Source organism: Apteryx mantelli, chromosome 16, assembly GCF_036417845.1.
Source record: "Apteryx mantelli isolate bAptMan1 chromosome 16, bAptMan1.hap1, whole genome shotgun sequence".
NCBI classification, from domain to species: Eukaryota; Metazoa; Chordata; class Aves; order Apterygiformes; family Apterygidae; genus Apteryx; species Apteryx mantelli.
The window spans coordinates 3600401-3626279 of record NC_089993.1 but is presented as its reverse complement, the minus strand read 5'-3'; the positions used below and the strand labels follow the sequence as shown (position 1 = coordinate 3626279).

Genomic DNA, 25879 nt, shown 5'->3' with positions numbered 1-25879 from the left:
GAGAAAATACTTTTTTTAATAATTGAGTGGAATTTTCAAAAGGGATTTCAGTAACAAGTGCACAAGTCCCTTTGGACTAGATACCTGCATTGCTTTTATTCCATGTAGGCCCCTTGTTGTGGAGGGGCTTTTCTCACCTGTCATTGCCAGACCAAAACAGTGAACAAAAGAGGAAAGGCTCATTACCTCATCCCTGAGTCATCCTCTTTCCTCTCGCTCTATGCAATTATTGTGAACTGAGTTCAGTTCTATCAAGGTGGAAATTACAGCTTCCAAAAATGTGGAAGGCAGCAGATCAAGAGGCCAACTGCAGGCAGTAGCTATACCACATCAGGAAGTGGTGTGGTAAAGATCAGAGGATGATGATGTGCTGTAATGCAAAGCTATTCCACAAGCAGAGTGGAAGACAGCATGCGACTGCCCCTCCTTCACAGCTGCTGGGCTTTGAAAAGAGGAAAGGAGAAGGAGGGAAACAAAGCCGGAGGAACCTCATGAAGTTCAACAAAGGCAAGTGCAGGGTCCTGCACCTAGGGAGGAATAACCCCATGCACCAGTACAGGTTGGGGGTTGACCTGCTGGAAAGCAGCTCTGTGGAGAAGGACCTGGGAGTGCTGGTGGACACCAAGTTAAGCATGAGGCAGCAAGGTGCCCTTGTGGCCAAGAAGGCCAATGGTATCCTGGGGTGCATCAGGAAGAGTGTTGCCAGCAGGTCAAGGGAGGTGATCCTCCCCCTCTACTCAGCCCTGGTGAGGCCCCGTCTGGAGTACTGGGTCCAGTTCTGGGCTCTACTGGAGCAAGTCCAGCGAAGGGCTACAAAGATGATTAGGGGACTGGAACATCTGTCTTATGAGGAAAGGCTGAGAGAGCTGGGCCTGTTTAGCCTGGAGAAGAGAAGGCTGAGAGGAGATCTTATTAATGTGTACAAATACCTTAAGGGAGGGTGTCAAGAGGATGGAGCCAGACTCTTTTCAGTGGTGCCCAGTGACAGGACGCGAGGCAACGGACACAAACTGAAACACAGGAAGTTCCATCTGAATATGAGGAAAAACTTTTTCACTGTGAGGGTGACAGAGCACTGGAACAGGTTGCCCCGAGAGGTGGTGGAGTCTCCATCCTTGGAGATATTCAAAAGCTGTCTGGACAGGGTCCTAGGCAACATGCTCTAGGTGACCCTGCTTGAGCAGGGGGGTTGGACTAGATGATCTCCAGAGGTCCCTTCCAACCTCAACCGTTCTGTGATTCTGTGTGTTGGACTAGCCTGCTTGCTTCTCTTGTGGAAGACCTTACATTGATAAGGGTTCTGATTGTCTTGAGAAGGCAAAGGCGGTATGTCCACACTGGGGACCAGAGTACAGCAGTGCTGACAAACTGCCTTATTGCCTCCTTATTTGTCAGGAAAATGTCTTACAGCTGTAACGTAGCTTCTGTCTTTGTGTCCCTTCTATGTTCTAGTCCTCCCTCAGGTTGCTGGCTGCAGATTTCAGTACAATGGTCAACAACCCCCACTTAAGTGATGTCCAGTTTCAGGTGGACTCTGGGGAAGTCCTTTATGCCCACATGTTTGTGTTGTATGCACGGTGTCCTCAGGCTGTTCAAATCGTAAGTACTGCTGATATACTTTTCTCTTCTGCTTCAGTAAAGCCCTGTTTGCAGTAATGGGCATTTGACCAGCTGTTCCACGCCTAAATCAGTTAGTGCTGCTGCAGAATCAGCACAGAGTATTTTGGGGCCTAATGGCAAGTGCCTCTGGACCTGCAGTGATTTTTTCAGCTTTTCACTTTGCCAGAATCCTGACAAATTGGTGGAAAATGTGGTAATTGGTCCTGGGAGACAAGGAGGAGGTGAGGATCCTTCCTTGCATTCTGCCCATGAGCAGTGGAGGAAGTTTTCTAAGTGCTTCTTGCCCTTGAATTTTCGTACCTGTGCAAGTGCAGACTGCCCTGTCCCTCCTGGTATCTCCTGCCTTTCTTCCAGGCTGACAAGTTTGACTATGGAGTAGAGTGTTTCTGGGCTGTGCTTGTAAATAACCCACGCAGAGGTTTGTCACTCCCACAGTTGCTATGGAGGTAGCTGCACTGAACTGTGCTTTTGGCAAGGCCAGTGAAGTAGTTCTGATGTTCCCCAAAGCATTTTGGGTCAAACAGTTCCCAGCCTGCTCCTATGCAACCTCCTGTGAAGGCAATGAAGGGCAGTGAGCCAAAGACAGGAACTCTGCTCTGACAGAGCTGCCATCAGCCCATACAACCAGCTTCTTGACAAAGTTTTGTCTTTCTTAAAAGCTGCCTTTTTGTAATCAGTGGAATTAGTTTTGTCCTCGTGCATGATTGCAGTAGTTTCTACTCAAGGTGCCTCGGGCCATTTCTAAGGGGTCCATGAAAGCTGACAAAAAAAGCCAGTTTATATACACCATACTGCAGTCTTAATGTAAAATTACTTAAGGGATCTTCACAACCAGTAGAAAATGTGTCTGCAGATCAAAGGAGTTTAAAAAACACTGGGTTATCCAGGTTCTCTTATTATTTCCCTGGAACTTTATCTGTCTTCAGCATTCCCATCAACTGCTTTTCATGTGCAGGAATCATTTGCATGGATGGAGTTGTGGGATTGACTCTGTACTGTATTTTTAATTCCTGCAGAGGGCTGTTTTCCTCCTGCAGTCCCCTCCTGCAGAGCAGCGTTTCACATTTATTTTCTGCATAGATGAGGGAGTGCTCTATTTGTCAAAGCTTTTGGGTAACAAGGAGACAGTAATTAGTTAGCAACGGCTTTGGAGCTCATGTTTTCTGTTTGCATGACATGCCCTAACTTTGGAGAGAGATTTTCAGATAGTGCATTATGTGAGCTGGATACAAAGGGAGTGAGAGCTCACTATACTGGAGAAACGTTTTCAGTAAAACCTAAGATCAAGGTGGACCAACAGAGATAATGGTCCAGTTCGGTGGAGGATTATTTGGTATGGTGTCTCTTTTCCTGTGACACAGCAGAATTAGATTTTCAGCAGTGCATCAAGGGTAGGTAAATTCAAAACATATTAAAAGAAGTTCTCCTGTAAGTGAGGTGTAGATATCTGTGGAGTTTGTGCTCTAGGAAGTGACTGGATTCCAGAGCTGACTAGAGAACTCTAAGACCATCTTTTGTGTGTGTGACTAATAGAGATGACTACTCAAACTTTTATGCTTCAGGGTACAAGCTAACAGCTGTAGGGTCAGGAAGGGAATGGCCTGTTCCATTAGGAAGCTCTGCATATCCAGTCATTTTAACTTCCCTCTGAGGCATCAGATCCTGGCCCTAGGATAAGACTTTGGCAAATGAAAGGAGTAAGCTGATACAGGGAAGATACTGGTGTTGCCGTTCCTTTACCAGCAAGTGGACCTTGTTTGCTTTCTTCTTACCCCCAGGTTCACAGCGAAGGGTTCTTAGTGGAGGAGGACGGGAATGAGCAGACACGCCGTGTGCTGCTGAGTGACGTGACAGGAGAGGCAGCCTGTGCATTCCTGCGATACCTTTATGCTGCTGATGCTGACATCCCTGCCGGGATGCTGCCCCAGCTGGGGGCTCTGGCTGCCAGGTTTGTATCATATGAGTGTGTTTTGAATCGCCTCATGCTTTCAACCACACAGACTCTAACCTGGTATCTTCTGTTGTGGTTTGAGTGGCTTCAGCAAAACTCATAGTCCTCTGCTTGAGTCTTAAGTGAAATTTGAACCCAAGAGCGTCCTACCCTCATCTTTTTCATGAATCTGTCTTCAGGTTACATCTGCTTGAGACTTTCTATTTTTGGTTTATGGCTAGTACACTTTTGCCAAGAGTTTTGTCTCGGGATCTTTAATGACAGCTGATGGTGGCAATGATGATGAGTGTGTCTTCCATACGCAATTCTCAAAGCACTGCACTAGTGACCCACTTAATCTGAACAAGACTTGCAGAATGTAGTGGATGCATGGAACGCTAACTTGTTATGTCAGTCACGATCTTAGACGCTTGTCAGTTATGATCCTAGACATGTGCTAGGTAAAGAGCTTGAAACAGGAGCAGGTGAAAGACGTTCTATCAAATCAAAATCGCTCTTAGTTCTGGAAATGTAGGTGTCCTCCTTTTAAAGTAACTCTGAAAAAGACCAGAGAAAAAAACATATATTTTTTTTCTGTGTGTTTATCTTGATAGTCAGTTGATCAATTCTCCTTGATTAGGTATGAGTTTATCCTCTGTAGCGGTAGGAATACATTGTTTGGAAGGGGAAAAAATAACTGTGAAACCTGAGAAGATTATGGTGGCATGGAGGGAAAACCTGAAATTGTTATTGACTTGTTTTTATTAATGAGGAAACTGCGTGCCTAATTTGGCACAACACATTCACAAATTAAGTTTAACTTTTTACTCCTAGGGAGAAGTGGGGAAACTATGGGGAAACAGAACAGACTGTGGGTGGGAGGTAGTGTCTAGCTAAATAGATTTGCATGAATGTACTCTGCACATGTAGTGTGTCAAACATACCGGGTAGACTGGATTAAGTATCTGTCCTTAATACATTATCTTAGTCCTAAATCCAGGCCCTTGGTAGCAATGACATTAAGGTTTTTTGCTGGTAGAGTGTCTGCAGTGAGCCTGCTGGCTTCTGTTTTGCTGAAGAACTGCTCAAACACAAGACTTTAGAATTAAAGGACCCTATGAAAGAGGAAGAAACCAAAAAAATTGTAAATGGGATCTTGTTTCTTGAGTGGGCAGTGATTTACCTTAGTTTAATGGCGGTTCAGGATTTTTAACTGCAGTCAGGTGGGCTGCATCTGTGCTGTTCCTGAGTTGATGACCCCTCTGTTTTAAACCAAGATCCCTGTGCCCTAGCTGTTCTCACAGAGGTGAAGCACATCTAGTAGTTTTCTTGGCAAGAATTTCAGGTACAAGTTAGAGGACAGTCTGCACTGGGATCCACACACTGCACGGAGCACAGACATGAGCTGCGCCAGCTTTGGTTCCCCAGCTTGTTTTGTTCTTCCAAGACTGTGTAGTAGATCTTGTGGCCTCCCAGGTAAGATGGAAGTGGGGAATGTGGTTGAGAAGCCCATGTTGAGACATGAAGGGTAATGGTTGGGGCTTGCCAGTATGCATGTACAGAGGTGCCCTGTCACTCCAAAGGGCCTGGAAGCTTGAACATTACAGGCATTATCCAGCCCCTGCCATGCTGTGGGGCACTCACCAGTGCAACTGCCAAAGGAGTTTTAATGTAGTCCTATAGTTGCTTAGTTTCAAACATAAAAAATGAAGAGTGAATCTGATGCTTTCATGTGAGTAACACATGGAAAAAGAAATTCTAAATGTTAGGGGTACACTAGAGCTTGTACCTCCTGCAAAAACCAGCATCCTCACACAAATTCTTCACAAGACTCACTAGAGTGATCAGGCAACTAAAACATGGAGGAATTTTGAAGGAGAGAAACATTAACATTTCTATTATATCCTTGCAGGTTTGGTGTAACAGAACTGATGGCCAAGTGTGAAAACAGCACTGGAGAGAGCCAGGTGTCTTCTGGAGTGGATTCAGAAGATGATCTCATCTCTGTGACGGATGACAAAGATTGTGAGAACAGAGCTGAGAACTTCCAAGAGCTCTTGAAGTCAGTGTGGGTGGGTGAAGATGAGGAAGAAGAGGCTGTGCTGAGCCCTGAATGCCAGAAGGAAGATGACAATGGGGTGGGTGAACAGGAGCTGGAGGAAATCTATGAGTTTGCTGCAACTCAGAGAAAGATGGTTCAAGGTGAAACAGAGGTGAGTGAAGGCACAGATTACAGCATCTGCAGTGATACTGAGGCAGCCCAAGGTGTGAACCAGCAGACTGAGAAAGAAGAGGCAAAGAGATCTGAATCTGCTTCGATAAGCCATGACTTCAAAGATCTGAGGGAAGACAATGATGTGGAAAGATCCAAATGTGAATTGTCTGAACAAGAAGAGAAAATGCAGAATATAAATAGGTGCAAAAATGTGAATGCCACACAAATCACTTCTGTGCCTTGCCAGTTTGAACCTCAAAAGTGGGGTGTAGCATCGTATGGTACCACAGCTAATGAAGGAGAGACGATTAGGAGATGGGAAGGTGAGAAAGATTCCAAGTCATCTCAGGTCTCACATAATTTGGGAGAGGAAGACCACTTGGAAGAACAGTTCACTAGCTCCCACAGTGATACTGATATGAATGAAAATTATAAATGCTTATTTTCTGCAAACCAGATAGAATATTGTGAGCCTTCCCCAATGAAAGAAGCTATCAAAGAGTCAGGAGAGGCTTTTAGTGAAAAACATGTTGATGTTAGTGATTTGCTTACATACAGCAAGTCACAAAAAGACCTCTCTCCACGTAGGAATGGTTTTTGTGGCAGTCCTCCTCCTAAACCTTGTATGCCCCTTTTTCCTGCTGTTGGCTCTTCACCTATGTCTCCAAAATCAAATAGGAAATTTCCCAGAGAAGCAAAAACACCAAAGAAAAACAGAATTAAAAAATCATTCCCATCTCACAAAATATCCTTCCAGAAAGCCAGCGAGCTGGACATCACCTCAGAAAATGAGAACACAGAGAGCACAATTTCTCCAGAAGAGCTTTCCTGCACTGATTTAAACAAGCATAAACATGCTTCAGTTTTGTCATCACCGGTCATCAGAACTCAGGATGTTGCAGTTCAGGGGAAAAAAGAGGCTGATGTTATTGTTTTATCTTCTGGTGATGAAATGGAGTTAGAACAAGAGAAGTCGTCACCAGAGTTAGGCTCTCCCCCGAAGGAAATGGAAATCCCCGGGCAACTGAAATGTGCTAGCATAGAACAAGGTCCTGAGATACCAAAACCTGAACATAACTCATCATCAGTCACTGAAACAGAGCAGAGATCATCCCAGGTCTCATGTAGCATTACAGATGCAGTACATACAAATAATGATGTAACGGTGTCCACAGAGTTGCCTCTCAGCAGCCAAGTAGGTGCTTGTATAGAGAGCAAACAGAGTCTGAACCTGAGCCATGAAGAAGGGCTTGGTCACGAGGAGTCTTCGGGTACGGACAGCTCCTGGCTAGTGCCGGACACACCACTTCTGAGCAAAAGCAGAAATTTCTCAACACAGACGCAGGTCACAAGTATTAACTGTATAAAGAGACCAAGGTCTAAACTTGGGACAAAGAGCTTAGCGGTAGGTTACAATGACCATGAAATGGCTGTCAGCTTCGTAAAAGTTCCTGAAACAACGTTATCAGACAAACAGTTGCCGAAGGAGAACTCAGTCAGTGAAAGAAACCCTTCCAGCAGCCCAGCAACAGAACCATTTTCCATGGACACCCCCTCAGTTTCTGCAGTGGATCCAGTTCTCTCCCCTGGCAACACCAGCATGAAAAGGAAATGTGCCAAAAGCTCATCTATGTCCAAACCTGTGCCTCCAAGCCATGAGCGGTCATTGGAAGATGAAGCAGATACCAGTGTGGTTGAGATAAAGGACAGTGAAGGGGAAAAGGAAGCAAGTCTACTTTCTTTGGGTAGTAGTGTCTTGCTTTGTGATGAGCCCCCAATCCCTGTTGATGACTGTTGGCATGCTGAATATCTGTCACCAGTCAGAGGTAACAGCCAGAACTCCAGCCGGCTTGGCCGTGCAAGTGTCAGCGCTGCCGGCAGCCCCAAACCTGACTCTTGGCCTGACCAGTGGGAGAGCCCAGTCCAAGCACAGGGAATTAAGGGCAGTACCCCTCTTCGAGGAAGTCCTGGTGACAGAAGAACAACTTTGCTTCACCTTGAAAAGAGTCCTGTTGAGGCATGTTCATCAGTGGGCAGTAGACTAAGTTACCTGAACTCCAAACTTTGGAATGATTGGGGTGGAGGAGAAGAAGAAGAGGAAGATGAACTCCCAGAGATGCTTCCTCTGTCTCAGAGGGTGTCAGCTGCAGCAGGTGCCTGTCAGACGGAGCTTGTAAAGACTCCTGGTGAGAGCTTTTATCAGTACTAGATTCATTGAACTAGGTTAAATCGTTATCATTTTAGGTGATCATCCTGTTTGTTGCTCACCTGGTATATTGAGAGGGTATTTTGGCCTTCTGATCCAAAGTATTCAGGGCCAGGCGCAAAGAAGGTACAGTCAGCCTCTGATGTGGGAGAGAATGTTTCTAAATATGTGGGATTGTTGGAGCATAGCCATTTGCGTTTCATTCATGCTGGTTCTTTGACAGTGATAGTATTCATTGTAGAAATTATGAGAGGTTACCTGGAGGAAGAACAGAAAACAAAACAAAACCTAGCTTTCAACTTGCATGCTAGGGAATGTTTATTCCTTGCAATAATGGGTCTTTCATGCATTCATAAGTTGATGCATGTGCTAACATTTACATGAAGACTTCAGGTAAGCTTTGCACTCAGTGGCAGAGGTGCAGAGGCTGGCTAGGGGTAGGTGCCTACCCCTGCCTGTGGGTAGGCTCCATGCATATTTTCCTGCAAAGCTCTCCTGATGCGCCTTTGCCTTGACTTGCGCTGCCTTCTGTTTGCTGGTTCTGGGCTCTTGTAACAGATTTTTGTGTGCCCATCACATGGCCTGAGTGGGGGACACAGTGAGCAGTTACAGGGCACACATAAGACTGAGAGCCAGGGTGCACTTTGTCTTTGCCACCAGATTCCACTTAGTGGTGAGCAGGAGCTGAGCCTTCTCCGCTTGAATGTCTGACGATGCACAAAATACTAGTGTACCTCTCTGGGGTCAACTGCTTACTAGGATTAATATTTTAATTGTGTTGCACTTGCATAGTTCCTTCCATCTAAGATCTACGAATAGTAATTGATCTCTTAGTATTTATTAGATATATTACTAATTATGCTATACTAAGTGATTAGTTTAACAACGGGGGTTTAGAACATGACCTGTGAGACTGACTGTGCTTCACAGAATGAGTAAATCAGTATCACTAAATCGGTATCTAATTCAGGCCCCCAGAATCTTGACTTGTTCGGTTTCTTCTACATCAAGTTTCTACTATGAAATTTCCTTCCTGGGGGAAGAACCACTTCACAGAATTCAGTAAACATATCTTTTTAACTACCTTGCAACTGTTCTAACAAAGCCTTGAATGGGCTTTGTATTCAGACCTGACATATGTCTCAATTTAAGCTGTTTTCTGATTTAAAGTCAATAAAAAACAAGTATCCCAGACCAGAAGACAAAAGAAGTGTTGATTGTTCTGTCCAATATAAAGGTATTTAGTAGAAGAGCGTGCAGACAAGCAGTGCCTCTTAAACAGTTACTATATAACATTAGAATATTTACCACCGGGAGGGGAAGATATCAGCCCTCTTGTGTCCTTCTGTACTAATTTTGATGACAGTAACTTCATTCTGTTGCAGAACCTGCCTGTCAAGAGAGGGACAAGCCTCCTGAGACTCCCATGACTCCAATGCCAGCTTACTCCATTATGGAGACCCCGGAGCTGAAGAAGGAGTTGAGCAGGTTAGCACTACGTCCACAAGTACATCTCTTTATGAGCAGAAACCTGCTGGCAGGAAGTGTGAAAGAAAGCTCCTGTTTTGAAAGGGAAAACTTGATGATGTTCCAGTCAGTGTTGTTTGAGATCATGCTCTTCCAGCTGGCCACTGGACTTCCTGGCCTGGTCGCATTCCTGAGCTGTGACAGTGGAAGGCGCAGCATTATCTTAGCCTAAACTCCCACCTTTCTCTTTTAGATTTGGAGTTCGTCCTCTCCCAAAACGCCAGATGGTGTTAAAGCTGAAGGAGATCTTCCAATATACTCACCAGGACATGGATGCTGACTTGGAGGATGAAATCTGGTCTTCCCAGCCTCCCTTGCAGAGGTCCCCGGCCAAACTCTCTAGGCAGTCGAAGGCAAACCGGACTGCAGGTGGAAAGCGTGCCAAAGGCTCAAATGCTGCGAGGAAAAAGAAGCAGGCTGTTACAGCTTCTTCAGTACTCGCTGTGGGGAGTGCTGGTGATGACTTGGTTGGACCACCTGAAACAGGCTATGCAGGAGCTAAGGAGGGAATTGAAATGACATATCAGTCCAGAGAAGCCAGAGAGCAGAAGAGGCCAAACGTATCTCCAGAGAGGGGCTCTCTGGCAGCTGATGAGGAGGAGCTGATGCTCTCAGCATCTCAGGAATCTGCATCTTCTTCACTGGATGGAAGCGACATCTCTCTTGGGTTACAGAGGTAGGGGAACAAATACACAAAAGAGTCTCTCTACTGTGCATGACAGAGATGACCTGGGAAAATGGAAAACAAAGAAATGAGTGTCAATGCAGAATACAGGGGTCTGTACTACAGCTTACCTTCCGTGGGCTTTTGTCACTTGAAGGTCAAAACAGTCGTACAAAAGAAGTAAGGTTTTTTGTTGTTTGTTTGTTTGTTTTAGTCTAACTTCTAGTGAGCTATTCTGAGAGCTCATGGCTGAAACTGTGTGTGGGCAGAGCCCAAACCTGGCATGTCCTGGCAGCTCTGCAAGTCGGAGTGTCAAGGAGCCCCACAGGGTTGAGTGAGAGCCTGCAACTAGAGTAGTGAGAAGACAGCACTGCTCAGCAGAGGCCACATGTGGTGCTGCACACGGTGAGCCCGCAAGTACGCCAGCAGTAGGTGTTGCAGGCAGGAGCAAGGAGTGGCATCCGGGGACCTGGGGAGCTCTGGACATGCCCTTGATGACCAGTTCTTTTCTTGATCACTTGTCTGCTTTTTCTCGCTTCTAGTTCTTTTGCTAATGAATTTGAGGCCTGTACTCTTGAGTCCGAAGAGGAGGAAGAGGAGCTTCCAGCTTCTCAGGCAGCAGCCAAGGAGGCAGATAAGCTGGAGGCAGTGAGGAACTACATCCGTTCAAATGCAGCCCTGTACCGCAAGATCCTCTTTTATGAGCCACTTGAGCTGGCTGTACTGCACTCGGAGCTGAAACAGAACGGCATTAAGATTGCCAAGGCAAAGCTGCTGGACTTTTTAGACGCCCACTGTATCACCTTTACCACGGCTGCAGCCCGGAAAGAGAAGGAACAGAAAGGAAAGGGGAACAAAAAAAGGAGGAGACGATACTGAATGGAGCCCTCTCCTCCATTTCAAGAGTTTTGTACATCGGGACCTTCCTGATAAGCTGGAAACCGTGTTCCAGGCTGGTGCCTGATTTGCTGGTGTGATCGGTGGGTGCGCTGCTCCTCCTTGTGGCCTGTTGTCCAGATGACATGCTGGAGAATGGATCTGAACTGAGCTCCTGCTCCCGTGCTGTCTGCTCTGAGCTGGCACAGACTCCTCCTGTTGCTGTACTGCCTTCAGCGCAGGGTTTCACTGGAGCCTCTGTTTGTCTCCCCTGGTTTTCCTCCTCCTTGCCTTATCTTTCCTTTCCATTTTTCTAATAGGTTTTAGGTCCCTGACTTTCCTTCCTTTTGGTGCTTCCAGGGGCAGGTGCTTCTTCCAGTGAAACTTGCCGAAGCCCTTGCCCTGGGCTTGGGCTGTGAGGTGCTTCACCCTTCAAGTTCCAGTATTCAGTAGAATAACCCATCTTCAAGAAACCAATCCCTTTGCCCCTGTGTAAAGCACTGAATGTTTAGACCCCAGTGACTTACAGTCTTCATTTACTCAGTGTGCGAGTGGCCCTGCCGATTGTTAAGGCAGGGAACATTGTGGAATTAAGAGGCCTCTCTCCTGTCCTTGGTTCAATTTGTGGTCTCCGGTAAAACTCCTAAATCTGTTTCTTAAATGGCTGCAAAACAATGCAGCTGTTTTTCCAATATATTTCTGATGGCTCCCCAAAGTGCCCTCTGACACCAGATGTTGTGTGAAAGCCTTCTGGATTCCAGCATTCAGCTGTGTGTGTTCACTTGCATGCTGGGATCTGTGTTGAAGATATCATCTGCTCCACTTTCTGAGGGCTGTGTTACCTTGTCGTTGTAGCCTGACCAGAGTACATCCTTGACAGAGATTTTTTTTAAGAAGATAGTATTATAGTGACCACTGGATCTTTTCAGCACTTCTTGTATCTTGATCTAAACCCTCTTCCTTAACGAGTCTCATTTCCAACCTGGACTGATCTTAGGTTGTAAACAACATCTGGAACTCTTGGGGAAGTCTCGGACCCTAAAGTGCCATCTTTTATGTATTTAATTTCATGAGCTCTTCCGACTTTCCTGTGTTTTGAGAGTTTTGAATCTGAAAAGGGTCTCACTCAGCAAAATGGACACAACGCTTTTAAAAAAGAAGCCAGATTTCGAAACATATTTATGTATTTTGGAACATATAAATATTTTCTATTTTTGATACAATATAGCCTCAGTTTTATTTGATTTATATTATATACAATAAACAATTTGTAAGGTACTAATGATAAACTATAACAAGTAATGTCTTACGAGAGACTGGGGGGAGTCTAAGTAGCAGTACTGGGTCTAGCTGGGAGCAGCAGCAGCTCCACAGTGCGCGCACTGGCTAAAACCCTCAGCAGAGAACTGGAGGAAGAGGAGAGTCGTGTCACGGGGGCCCAGCAGCACGGAGAGCCGGAACGAGAGAGATCACCGGGCAGCGGCTGGCGAATGGTGGATCGGTCACCTGGAGAGAGGCGGGCTGCCAGGTGTGTCTGAGATGTGGAGCCCAAAGGTAGGGAAGACTCCAGGTAGGGCTGGGGAAGGTGTTTTGGTCTGCCAGGAGGACAACCCTGGAGAAGGGTCTGGTCTGGCCTGGGAAGGGTGGGCGATGGTTAAGGGGAAACGGATGGCCAGCTCTGCAGCTGCTGAGGTCTTACGAACTTCCTCTTCTCCGTCAAGTGTCGCTGTGGCGTGTGCAATGGTGTGGGGACCTCCTAGCAGCCCCTTCTGCCATGGCTGGTGAATTTTCAGGAGCTTTTTAGTTTCCTTTCCTTCCCTGTCAATCACGTCGCTTTTCCTCCCCATTCTCCTGTGCCAGAGCTGCCATTAAAGATGACTTTCCTGCATGAAAAGGCCAAGGCTTGCCTTGAAGTGGCATTCTGGGAAGTACTGTTTCCCATAGTGTATCGTGTATTTCTCTCAAGTACACATTTCATACACATCAAAAGTTTCAGTTATACCTACCAGTCTTAATATGTGAAAATAAGTAAGATCCCTTTCCAGCTTCTCTGCTGCATTTTTAAGTAAGACTTATATTTATGATCAAAGATTTTGCAGTCAATTCTTTGTTACATCTTAACCTTCAACAAATGCAGGGTCACACTTCATTGCATGCAAATTACAATTGTTCAACTAATAGCACTGCGGCATAAGAAACTTGGTAGCATGTTAAGAAAAAAACCCAATATTAGTCACTGGAAGTGTCTCCATCCTCCTATCTCTGTCTTCCTTAAACCTTGCAACTGGACAATCTTTGCCTAATGGAAAAAAATAATTTTAAACACCTGTGCTGTCAGGGTTTGGAGATAACATTTTGCAGAGGCTTGTGTCAGTGTCCTTGTGGCTGAAGTTGACAAAATGAGATGTCTTTGGTAATTCTAACACTTCTCTCAGAAGAGGGGAAAAAATATAAAATCTTTACAGCCTTCAAGATCACAATGATGTATCTGACATATGCTGCAAATTATCAGAAAGCAGTTATTCATTCGCCTGCTCCATTAATCTATAAGCAAAGGGTGTCTCCTCCAGCTAACGTTGATGTTACCATCTGCCAGTGATTATATGTTATCAGTCAGCTTGATCTGTATATATTTCTCTGTTTTTGTATGTTCCTAACGCAGACTTATTTCTGTCTTGGAAAATCCATTGTCTCTGTAATTGTTCCTGTAATTACTTCCAACTCTGTAGTAACAGCTATCAAAAATACTCTGTTATTTGTTTGCTTTAATGCTTCCATGGCTGCAAGAAAAGGACCTTTTCAACTAAGATTTCAATTGTTTTCCAAGTTAAAAAGTAGCAAATATGTTACTGGCAGTGCATAAAGCTTTTGTCCTACCAAGACATACCAGATGAGCTCTGAATGAGCTTCGGAAAACAGTGCTTCTAAATGTGCTGTGGCAACCAAACGATCTGTGTGATTGACTACGGATACTATTAGGGCACACTTTTGCAGTCCGTTGTTTTGTGCATTATCACATTTCCTACCTACAAAAATAGTCTCAAAAGGTTTATTCTGAAAAGCTATGCTACATATGTTTATATAATAATCTTGCATCTGGCAAGAGAGTTATTTTTCTTGTACAGGCACAGTTCTGTGTCCATTCACTCCAGAAGTCACCCTATTTCTCTTGGCATTTCTTAACTGAATGTAATCCACCCCCCTGGTGTCTGCCATGGCCAAGACCCATGTAGGGACCAATTTAACTAAAAACATTTGAATACTGTTAAACGTAGGGTGATGACTGTTGTGCCTTCCCTTTCTACTGGGCCAAGAAACCCCAAATATGCTTACAGTGCTAAAGTTTAGGTACTGAAGGGTTAAATACAAGAGCAATCGTTCTTGCAGTTCTTTAAGGAGGCTAGAGGTGTTCTGGAAATACATTTCAAATGCACTTGTTTGCCTTTTAGTGAGAGTTTAAAACATTCCTGTATAAATTTCTTTTAAAGGCATTGCATATAAACTGTTTGGGTTTTTAATGAAACAATAAAGTGACAGAGAGAGATGAACAGCCTTCGACAAAGATGTCTCTGTGACTCAGTCGCTGTCTCCCAGAGCAGGATTTCAGAGGTACCTGCAGCATTCCTCTGCCCAGGTTCCTTGTCTCTCGCTAGCTGGCTGCTTTAGTGCCCAGGTTTTTCGTTGACCAAAATCAAGGTTCTGCCAGTGGTTAAAATGCTCTGTGCTCTGCAAAGGTTTGATTTACTGATCCAGCCCTCCTTTCCTCCACAGCAGAGACATGACATACATGTTCCATGTCTCAGTTCCAAGGGCTATCCCTTGCTACTCTGATTTTTTTTCTCCCTGAGGTTGACCGTGCTTGTTGTGATGGGCCAGACCAAAGGGCCACCTAGCCCTCATCCTGGTGCCAACAGGCAGGCACTGGCTGCTGGAGAGTTACCATGTCAGGCTGGGGAAAGCAGGGCAGTAAAGTAAGAGCTAAGGTCTTAATTCTCTACAGGCCAGGCTGCAGTTCCCCCAGGCGATGGTCAGTGGCTGCCCTGCAGAGAAACTACGCAGAGCAGTGGATGTCAGCACCCCGATGTTGCTGTGCTGGAAATCTGGAGCTGTGTGGGAATGCGGCACAAGACAAGAGGACAAGGATTGTCCTCCATCGCCTACAGCTTGCCGTCTTTAGTGATGAGGAGCTGGGGAACAACATCTTATATCCTGCCTGATGTCCAGGCCATGCTACTGTCAAAGAAAACCAAGAGCCACAGAGGCAAGAGCAAGTAAAACCAACCAAGAGGTAAAAGGAATGGTCTGACTTTGGCAGTACCAGCAGCCCGCAGAACATCCTGGGCACAGAAACAGAAGAAAAGGGCTACATGGAATAATGCTTTATCGCACCGTCACAGCCCCATGCAGCAGTGAGTGTTGCTTCTAGACTATTGTATGTGATAGGTCTTTGTCTTGTCAAAGCATAACACAAGCTAACAGCAGAAAGGAGGTAAGAGGACACTGGGCACCATGGTGCCAAGAGCTGGGCTGGCTCCCCCAGCAGCTGGGTGTTTCCTAACCTCCGACGGCCTCTCACCCTAGGAAGAAAAAGCCTTTTTCTTCCCATCTGAGCTTTGTGGGGAATGGAGGGGTGAATTCCCCGCACAGTTTAGGTTAACTGAGCCCAAAATAAACACGCACAGGGCTACTCTGGAGCAGATGCTTACCAGGTAGGCAACCCCAGAGACTGCTCCTCAGACTTTACAGTGTAACTCAGCTTTCTGCCAGGCTCCATATTCTGTGAGATAGGGTCTGGGTGGGCTAAAATACTTACTACAGAGTAACAACATACGGTGACAGAAATGTGACAGCACAAAGGCAGCAGCAGACATTAGACTGTCTAAAAACCACTGCATCATCCTGGTTTTTGTGCTCTGTTTTGCAAGATCTCCAATAATTCATGCAGTTTTTAGTCTGAAGTAGTGAGTTTCTGCATTAACATTCATGGTGTCTTCTGGCCTTAAACTGCATGAACGTGTTAACTCTTCTCTTTCATCTTGCTCCAGCCACTGTTGTATCTGATGTGCTTTTGCGACGCTTGTTTTCCAGGGCACCTGAGCCGTCCTGGCTGACTCCCAGGAGAGGTCTCTGCTCTCTTGAGTTGTTTCTCTGAGATTTCAGATGGGACCTGGAGTATGAAGAACTTTTTCCCTTCTGCTGAAGAAGGGCCAGAACTAGCTCATCAGAAAGTGCCTGTGACCTGAGATGTCACTTCTCTCTCATTTGGGCTTTCTGGGCAATCACATATAATAGCGGTGTTTCTGACAAGGTGGGTCATCGTGTTATTTAAGTGATGAACTTATCTAAGTTTCTTATTTGGCAGTAACATGCCCTGAATTTTAAAAAGGTCTTATAAAATGCATTGTTAACGCTAAAAATCAGGAGAATCGGTGCCGCTGCTAATGTTTTGGAGGTGTCTGGTAACAGAAGCGGGTACTGCAGATGACCTGATATTCAGGTGCTCTTTACCCACCAGTGATTCCTCCCTCGTTACAGCTGCGGGTGGGAAGAGGCGCCAGGGAGAGGAGACTCCCCCGCACTGGGGCCCCGCTCGGCCGGGGCACCGGAGCGCACGAGCACGCCACGGCAGGCGCCAGAGCGAGCGAGCGACCGCGGTGGCGGTGGCGGTCACCGGCGCGGGTCGGAGGGAGCCGGAGCCCCCCGGGAAGGGGCGAGGCTCCGCGTGCGCCCCCGCCTGCTCCGGCCCCGGAGAACCCGCGGCGGCCGGCGCCGCTCCTCGGCTCGCTGCGGACGCGCCGGGGGCTCCGCGCAGCCGCCGCCATTTTCCGCCGCCCTCGCAGGCCGCGGGCGCCGCCGCCATTGGCCGCCGCCGTCACGTGCCGCCCGCCGCCGCCCGGCCCGGCCCGGCCCGGCCCGGTGCCGCCGGCCGGGGCGCGCTGACCCGCGCCGCGAGCAGGTAACCGGCGGCCCCGCCGCGCGGAGCCGCTGTCCCGGGGCCGCCCGCGGGCGGGGGCCGCACCCCGGCGGCCGTTAAACGGCTCCGGCGAGCTGCCGGCCCTGCTCCGCGGCCCCTGGCGCCGCGCCGGTTCGCCCCCCTCGCGGCACGGCGGCGGGGGTGGCCGCCGGCTCCGCTCGGGGGTGCGGCGAGGCCTCCCGCTTTTTGAGGCGAGCCTCGCCGGTTCGGGATCCTCGGGCAGCCGTGCGGGACGGGGACCGTTTGCCTGTCGTTTTGGCCGAGAGCTGCTAGTTTCTAGACCCCAAATCTAGAAGCCCCCGTCTTGACAGCAGTCCTCGGTTAAACGGTGCGGCTCGTCTGACCTTTCTCATTGCTCTTCCCGAGCAGGATCTCCTGGGATCCAGCTGGACATGATCTCCCACATGGAGCAGAAGGAAGAGCTGTGGTTCTCCCGTCTCCAGGCCTACCCGGGACACACAGTTCTGAATAGCGCCTGTCCAGGTAAGGGCCCTGCGCAGTCACCTGTGACCTGTCGGAGTTCCAGCATCCCCAAATCCTGCAGGAACGTACAAGAGTGGTTGGACTGGATCCAAACCAGGTTGGTCTGATCCAGACCACCTAGTCCACCTGGCTTAGCGTGCTGTCTCTGACAGTGGCACTACTGGATACCCAGAGAAGAGCAGACAAACAGCGCGAACAAGCAGTGGTGTTTCCCTGTATACTTCCTCAGCTCCAAGTCTTCTGTGGCTTCAGAAACTCCTGAGCTAGATGTGGTGCACTGATATTTCATAACCCTCTGTGTATTTTATTGCCGTCTGAATCTGTGGATGTTTTTAGCATCCAGGCCAACTTGCAGTGAGGAGTTCTGCAGCTTACTTAGCTGTTTTGTGAGGAACTACCTCCTTTGCTTTGAAGCTGCCTTCTGGTAGTTTGCTTGATGCCCATAGTTCTTGTTTTGGAATAAACAGTGCAGGACAGATCCCTGCCCACCCTCTGCGGGCCACTCATATTCTCATAGACCTCTGTGATGTCCCCCCTCAGCTGTACCTTTTCTAGGCTGAACAGCCTGTTGAATCACTTACCATACGGAAGCTGCTCCAAACCTGGTCATCCATGTTACCTTTCTGTATCTTGTTCAGCGCTATTAATATTTCTGAGTTGAGGGAGCTATCCCCCGCTTGCACACTGTATTCAGGACGTAGGCTTACCATGGGTTTGAGCAGCAGGCAGAATTACATTATATTTTATTCTCTATTATTTTCCCAACAATCTCTAACATTTGATAAGCTTTTTTGTTTGCCCTGGAGCTGTGGTTTTCATCAGTCTGTTCTAACTCCAAGATGCTATTCCTGAGTGATACCAAGAACATCCTAGGCCCATCCTGGTATACATGCAAGGTATAGAGGCTTTTCCTCTCTGTGAATCATTATGTTTATGTGCGATGAACTTCCCTGTCATTCCCCTGTCTCCTGGTCAGTCAGTATCCTAAGGCTGCCAGGTTCTTTACAGTCAGCTCTTGTCTCTCTAATTTGGAATAACAAAATCAGCATCAGATGTTTGCAATTCCCCTTTCCATTCTTTGCCAGTTTATTTAGGGTCTCTCATCCCATGGTAGCTTAGTTTCTCCTTCAACAGTTTTGGTGAAGGACAAAATGTCTTTTGGGAATGCCTTTGGACTCCAGACCTCCCTTCTGCTGAAACGGGTGATACCTCTGAAGAACTCCAAGAGGTTTGTGAGGCGAGACATCCCTTTTCAAAGGTCATGCCAACTCTTTCCCAGTATGCCGTCTTTGGCCATATGCCCATTAACGTTATCTTATTCTGGCTACGGTTCATTTGCTTAGAATGGCTGCTGGGCTTCCTGGTCCCTGGATCTCCCCTCGAGCCCTTTGTAAAGACGAGAATTGCGTCAGCCACCTCCCAGTCCCCCAGCGGCGAGATACCACACTCAGTAGTCCAGCTATGTTGTGAATTTGTGTGAACAGCTCTACTGGGATAGATTACAGGCCCGTATAGCTCAGAGCTCCATCTCATAGATTGGTCACAAGTGGGTGCCAGGGAAGGGGATGAGAAAAGCAAACAGTGGTGCCTCCCCAGCATACTCTACTGTCTTCCAACAGTCTGAGGCTTATTTGTGATGGTGGTGTCTAATCTTTAATAGTTTTCTTTGGTTTCTCTTCCATGAACTCTGATTTCAGTGCTGGAGACCATCACTGTGTTCTCCCCACAGCTGTGAGACAGAGCAGAGCATCAGCCAAAACTCATGCTACTGCCAGCTTCTGTTGAGAGAGGGATCTAGGGGTACATTTACAGGGACATTTAGGTTTTATCCTGATGTGTACACCCACCCTACTTAACTGGAGCTGCCCCATTCCTCACATCTCCCAAGCTTATTTGTTTTGGCCAGTTCAGCCTTACCCTTCCAGTATTAACTCTTCAGCATAGTGATCTCTCTCTCCAAAATGTCTAGGAGTGGCTCCTTCTCTCACCTTGTAAGAGAAAGGTCACACCCTTAAGCTCTTTCCAGTCAAAATGCCTTCACTGAGTTCCAGTCATCCTGATTTTGATCAAACCCTTTACAGTCAACTTGCCTAGAGAAGATAACCAGTAACAGAAGTAACTGGTTTGTCAGAAGTAACAAAAATGGTTGTGGTAGTTTCACAGATGAGAGCTTGAGCCATGGCTATAATCACTGTAATAAGAAGCTTGAAACTTCTGACCTTCCCAAAGAAGTACAGAACGCCATAAAGACTTAATTCCTGTGTACTTTGAATGCTCCTTTAAGTGAAAGAAATTCTGTTTAAGTACCCAAGCCAGGGTAAGTGAAGGATATCTCTTTGGGCACAACAGCAACACACCAACATCACTAGCTCCATCATCTACTCAGCACGTTTGACATACAGGTCAAGAGCTTCATGCCAGCCTGCCAGAGATGTCCTCTTCTTATCCTGTCTTTGGATATCACCTTTCTCTTTTCCTCCAGGCCTGGATGGGAGTAACTGCAGACAAATGGAAATGCCTCCATGGTGAATAGCAAAGTTCCAGTTTCTCTTCCTCTCAAGGGACCATTTTAATGAAAACTAGCTGAGGGAAGAACTGGAATCACTGCCACACCAAACTGCTGTGAAAGGTATCTCAGGAGTTCGCTGTGAAATCATATCATGGTGTTTTCTTATACTGATTAGAAAGAGGAAGATTAAATACATACATGTGTCAGTCTGGGTGGAAATTCTAGACTCTCCTTCCTTTATTGCCTACTTAAGGTTCAGAAGTGACTCTCCTCTTCCAAGGCATTATTGCAACTCTGCCAGACCATTGGAAGCACCTGTGGTTTGTACATCAGTCCCACAGTACTGGTATATGTTACCTGTTTATTTTACAAGATACAGTTTTCAGAGAATCAGGAGGTAGCAATTGAATCTTTAAGTATACAAAGCATACGTGTCTACCCCACTACGGCGAAAAAAATCTGGAGGTCTCCATGCCTGTGGCTTTAGTCCTCAACCTGTTCCATACTTTTGGCCTACACATAGTCAACAGCAAGTCATCCTTCACCCCTGAAAGTCCATATAGTCTTTAGAGATCACCTGGAAATCTATTAGCCTGATTGACTGGTCTTAAAACTTGGATGTGAATATTTGGCCATTGCTACATCCCACGTACATCCCTCTGGCACCTATTTGCCCTTCCCTGACAGCAGAAGGGTCCATGCTTCACAGGTCCTGTCTTGCCGGTGATTTAGTGCATAAGCCCTCAGTAAGCCTGCAAAGAGTTACATTTCTCCACTGACAGCAAAGCCCACAGTGACACTGGAGGCCACGTGCTTTCAAACTGGTTGGGGTTGCTCACCAAACCATACTTCAGCAGTGTGCTGGAAGGAGTCGCTGCTCTGCGTAAATACCCAAGAAGCATCTTGCAAGCATCTTGTCTTGGCAAAGCTTTCTGCTGACCTAGCATTGACTGTGCAATGTAGATTCATAAAGTTTATGCTTCTGTGAGGCTGTATGTGAATAAGGGGATGGTTCTTTATGGCCCTTCTCTGACTTTCAGCTTAACTTTTAATAACACTTCCAGATACAGTATTCTGGAAGAGTAGTTGTCTTTTCCTTTCGAGCCCAAAACCTTTACTTCTAATGCTGTGGGAGCTGGCTGGCTATGTTCTGCTTGTTGAGTTTGCTCTATACGTTACAGTGAATCTTTTGACAGAGCAGAAGGTCCTCTATGGGGAAGCCTACAAAAACAAGTGGAGAACGTTACAGAGCCCAGCATGACCTCAACCTTTAGAGGCTCCTCTCCCCCAAACCTGGGCAGGAGGCTAGTATTAAAACTTTCTGAAGTTTCCACTAGCTCTGTATGGATCCCACTTGCTGAGATCTTGCTATTTCTACACAGAGTATTCTCCCACCTCTGCCATTTCTAGAGTCCTAGAAGGAGGTCCTAGACAGGTTGTCCCTCTGCAGAGGTGTTTTTAAGTTTTCCTCATCCTCTTACTCTCCGGATTACCAATGTTACTTGAGGTGTCTTGGGACCATTTGACTGGCACATGCTTCAAACGATCCCTCCCTTCCTCCTCTCTCTTGAAAAGCCGTTTTCTCAAAGCTCATCAGCATGGGTCACCCAGTGCTCTGTGATCTCTTACCAAACAACAAACTTGCACTTAGTTCCTGATATCAGTCCTCACTGTACAAGAGATCGGCCTTTTTTTCTGCACACTTCAAATATCCCTCTTCTTGCAATGTGGAGGCCAAGCTGGTGCAAGGAGCCCTCACACCCTGAGCCAGGCAGGCTGGTCAGATGCAGGAGTGACAGCCACAGCCTGGTCAGTGGTCATGAGGACCTTCTGTCCATCTTTTAGATGGAGCACTGCTGCCCGCACATTGGAATGGGCTCTGTGCCAATGAGCTCTCCCAGGAGGAAGAGCATGTCTTACCTTACATGATCTTCACTGTAGTTATTTGGGATGTCTGGTCTGCACTGAAGAAGACTTTGTACATCTCTAACGTCTGCTTTAACTGAGAATCTGATTCAGCAAAGGAACAGAGGTGTGATATGCTTGCTCTGCCCCGCAAGCCATCCTTCCTTCTGTACAGGCACTGCCTCGACACTCACTGTGAGTTATAAGTTTTGATCTTGTGTGCGGAAGGCAGGATTCCTTATCTGGGATCATGGGCGATGTCAAAAGGAGGGCACCTAAAAGCAGAATTGGCTGCTTTTCTGGCAGGAGCTCAAGACTTGCTTCACGGCTTCGTGCTGTTTGCGGCAAAGTCAGTAACAATCTGGACTGACTGCTGTGGAGCAGGAGCTGCTGTGGAGCAGGAGCGTCGTTCACGGTTCGTGTCCTTAGAGGGTAAAGCAGCATCTGTCTCCCCTTACCCCTTGCTAACTGTGCTGCTCAGGCTTGCTGGTGGAGGCCTTCTGAATTTCTCTGTGGACTCTCTATACCTCATTAGTCGTCAGTAAACACTCTTGTAAATATTGACGTGGGGAGCCAGAGCTGAAATTTCACTGTGGTTTTGATTTGACAATTTAATAAAGTCGATCCCAGGTAATTCTGGTAGACTCCAGTTATTACAAAGCATGCAGAGCTTCTTCCAGGGCTCGTTCTTGTAACACTGCAAAATACCCTGAGTAGGAGGGAAATATCAGGAGTTTTTATACTTAATATCAGTCTACTGAACTTCCAGAATTTATCCCTTTTTGATCTCCACTGCACAAAGTTTCCTTTCCTGCCTGTAACTCCTCTCCGGATTCTCGTTTTATTGCAGCTGAGGATGGGACTGTGAAAAAGAAAGAGGAAAATCCCCACCAGGGCATTCCTCGGCCAGTGGAGCCAGAAGATTTACTATCAGGACTCTCCAAGAAGAACAGTTCCCAGAGTCCTGAACAGGATCCAGTTCACCCACGCAGGTCAGAAAGGGTTCAGAGAACTCCCCTGGGGAAGAGGCAAAGCAGAGTGACACTACGTGGAAAAAGCTTCAGGAGGCTGCCAGACACCAGCCAGCAGAGAAATCCTGCTGCGGGGAGGCTGACGATATGTGGGGACTGTGGGAAGAGCTTCCGGGTGAGCTCCAACCTGGCCCAGCACCGGAGAATCCACACTGGCGAGAAACCCTTTGGCTGTGCCGAGTGCGGGGAGAGCTTCCGGCAGCGGTCGCATCTCATCCAGCACCAGAGAATCCACACAGGGGAGAGACCCTACGAGTGCTCCGAGTGCGGAAAAAGCTTCAGCATGAGCTCGAAGCTGATCCGGCACCAGATAACCCACACGGGGGAGAAGCCCTACAAGTGTGCCGAGTGTGGAAAGAGCTTCTCCGGGAACTCGCAGCTGGTCCAGCACCAGCGAGTGCACACGGGGGAGAAACCCTTTGAGTGCAGCGACTGCGGGAAGAGCTTCAGCGTGAGCTCAGCCCTGACGCGACACCAGAGGGTCCACACGGGGGAGAAACCCTACGAGTGCGCGGTGTGTGGCAAGAGCTTCAGCCAGAGCTCTGAGCTCATGAAGCACCAGCGGGTCCACACGGGGGAGAAGCCGTACGAGTGCTCCGAGTGTGGAAAGAGCTTCACGGTGAGTTCCGCCCTCATCCAGCACCGGCGGTTCCACATGGGCGAGCGCCCCTATGGGTGCACTGAGTGTGGAAAGAGCTTCACTGTGAGCTCCCACCTCATCCAGCACCGCCGCTTCCACACTGGCGAGCGCCCCTACGAGTGCACCGAGTGTGGGAAGAGCTTCCTGTGGAGGTCGGCCCTGCTCCGGCACCACAGGGTCCACACAGGGGAGCGGCCCTACGCCTGCGCCGACTGCGGGGACAGCTTTCGGCAGAGTGCGCACCTCATCCAGCACCGGCGGATCCACACTGGCGAGCGCCCCTACGCCTGCTCCAGTTGTGGGAAGGGCTTCACCGTGAGCTCTGCACTCCTCCGGCACCAGCAGATCCACAGGGGAGAGGAGCCCTAGGAGGGGTGAGCGTGGGGAGCAGTTGTGTCCGATACCCTGTGAGCATCCCTGGGAAAACGAAGCCCGGGGTCTCTCTCCTTTCAGTCTAATAACCACCCTGCTTTTGGAGGGTGAAAGCGATTTCTTTTTAGGAGAATGAGTCCTAAAAGGTAGAGATGGAAGAAGAGGAGAGGCGGTGCAAGGAGCTGCATTGGGAGTCTGGGGAGGAGCGTGTGACAAAGCAGAGGAAGGAGGTGGTGTTCAGAGGGATAGCTCATGGGAGAGGGAGAGGAGCAAAGTGGTTTGACAAGGCTGGAAGATGTTTGGTCGTGTATTTAAGAGAGGGGAAACATCTTGCCTTTTCTCTGTGCACACAGTGTTTCAGACAGTTTACGGAGGGAACTAAATGGACCATCTGAGAGCATGCCAAGCACTAATTAGAAAAATGAAAGCTCTCGCCTTCCCTTCCTGCTACTGCTTTCTTTAGAGGCTCTGAATTACCTGCTCCAGGCTGTGGTCTGTGCCTGTAGCACGGAGAAGCTGTAAGCCTGGTGCGCCTCAACTCCCCGCTGCTGTCTGCCCACCCGAGCCGTGTCCCACAGCACGCTCAGTCGCAGCACGGCGGAGACCGACGGGTCTTAGGCCTTAGTCCACCGCTCTGGGGAGCGGAGCCAGCAACGCCGGTGGCGATCGCTGCGCGGGGGTGTAATACTTGATGTCCACCTTGGTGGTGGCCAGAGGCCTCTGTGGGAACTGTGTCCGCACAGCTACTGAATTTGTGCTGCTCCTGCTCGCTGGGTCTCTGCTTGGAGAAGCCAGCCTCTTTCTCCAGAAGCCGTGCGGAAGGGCTTCCTGGGGTTACAGGTTTGAGGATCATTTTTGTTGTTCTGTGTGGGAATTGAATGTTCCTTCTGAAAATATTGGGAGTAAGAACTGAATTGTATGTTAATGAGACTTAATTATTTCTAAAATGTCCAAATAAAACCTTTAAAAAAAATAGCATTTTCCCCATTTTTCCCAGCTGTTTTGCCTCCGCAAGCAGAATCCTGTATAGTTCTCTTCCCTCAGCAGCAGTGCTTGACCTCTCTGTAGCCTTTAGACGTTGATGCTTTTGGACATCAGCATCTGGGAGTAATCAGGAACGTTGCCTTATACAGGGTGCTGTTTGGTACAGAGCAGGGCTCGGTGTACTGCCTGAATCCTGAGCCTCGTGGCGAGGGTTTGCCAGGAGCTGTACACAGCGTAGTTTATGGCTCTGCTTCCCGCGCAATATGCCCTGAGCCCTCCTCGCGAGAGACTCCTGTATTGATGGAGGAAGTTGCATGATAGCAGATGATGGGTTTGAGCTGCACGGTCACTCTCCTCACACCAGAGTTTCTTAATTTATTCTTAGAAAGACACCACAGTAGCCAGCTCCCTGCAGCTTAGTACTTTCCATGGTATCTGGCTGGCTGGTGAACTGCTGTCCAGTCTAAAAACCTTCCAACCCACCAGGAGATCTGCCAGGCTTGGCCTGGGCAGCAGTGTCAGTACCGGAGCGCCTGGGCACAAGGGTCACCGCGGAGGAGGTGGCAGTGAGCATTTTGGAGGGTCTTTGAGTACTGGTCTGACACTGAAGATGGCAAATGAACGGAGCTGCTGCCTGGGTTGTCAAGTCAAACACCCGCCGAAGAGGAAGAACGCGACGATACCAAGGATAGTGAATTTTGTTTGGATGGGCCAGGTTAACATGGTGGGGAAGCTCCTGTCTGAAAGGCTGGATGCACAAACGCTTCCACTTGCTATTCCGCCTCTCCGCTGATCCTGTTTCACATGAGGAATTCACTGAATGATTTATGCTTTCTCTCTAAAATAGAGCAGCCGGAGAAGCTCACTAATGGCCTGGCCAGGGGCTGTCCAACTCGTGCTTTTCACGTGATGCCCCAGTTGTGTTCACGGTTTTACTTTTCTG

General features: G+C 47.9%; 2 protein-coding genes across 3 annotated transcripts in view; both read left to right on the top strand.

The window, feature by feature from the left end:
* SLX4 (SLX4 structure-specific endonuclease subunit) overlaps nt 1-14586 on the top strand; it is a 37035-nt gene extending 22449 nt beyond the window's left edge. For both annotated transcript variants that reach the window (XM_067306152.1, XM_013939883.2), the window contains 6 exons: nt 1453-1599; nt 3399-3568; nt 5463-7951; nt 9357-9459; nt 9692-10174; nt 10705-14586. In XM_067306152.1, coding sequence (XP_067162253.1) covers nt 1453-1599; nt 3399-3568; nt 5463-7951; nt 9357-9459; nt 9692-10174; nt 10705-11041 — 3729 coding nt within the window. In that variant the 3' untranslated portion in view covers nt 11042-14586. The remainder of the gene's footprint in view (nt 1-1452; nt 1600-3398; nt 3569-5462; nt 7952-9356; nt 9460-9691; nt 10175-10704) is intronic.
* A 2339-nt stretch (nt 14587-16925) lies between these two features.
* On the top strand, nt 16926-24033 carry LOC106482331 (zinc finger protein 79-like). Its single transcript, XM_067306512.1, has 3 exons — nt 16926-16994; nt 17382-17495; nt 22760-24033. Exons 2-3 carry the CDS (start codon nt 17405-17407, stop codon nt 23947-23949), a joined length of 1281 nt encoding a protein of 426 aa, XP_067162613.1. The 5' UTR covers nt 16926-16994; nt 17382-17404; the 3' UTR covers nt 23950-24033.
* The last annotated feature ends 1846 nt before the right edge of the window (nt 24034-25879 follow it).

Excerpts from the sequence above, each read along its gene's own strand:
- LOC106482331 (XM_067306512.1), top strand. The coding sequence starts at position 17,405 with ATGATCTCCCACATGGAGCAGAAGGAAGAGCTGTGGTTCTCCCGTCTC. Across the intron at positions 17,496-22,759 it reads TCTGAATAGCGCCTGTCCAG|CTGAGGATGGGACTGTGAAA; the intron begins GTAAGGGCCCTG and ends GTTTTATTGCAG.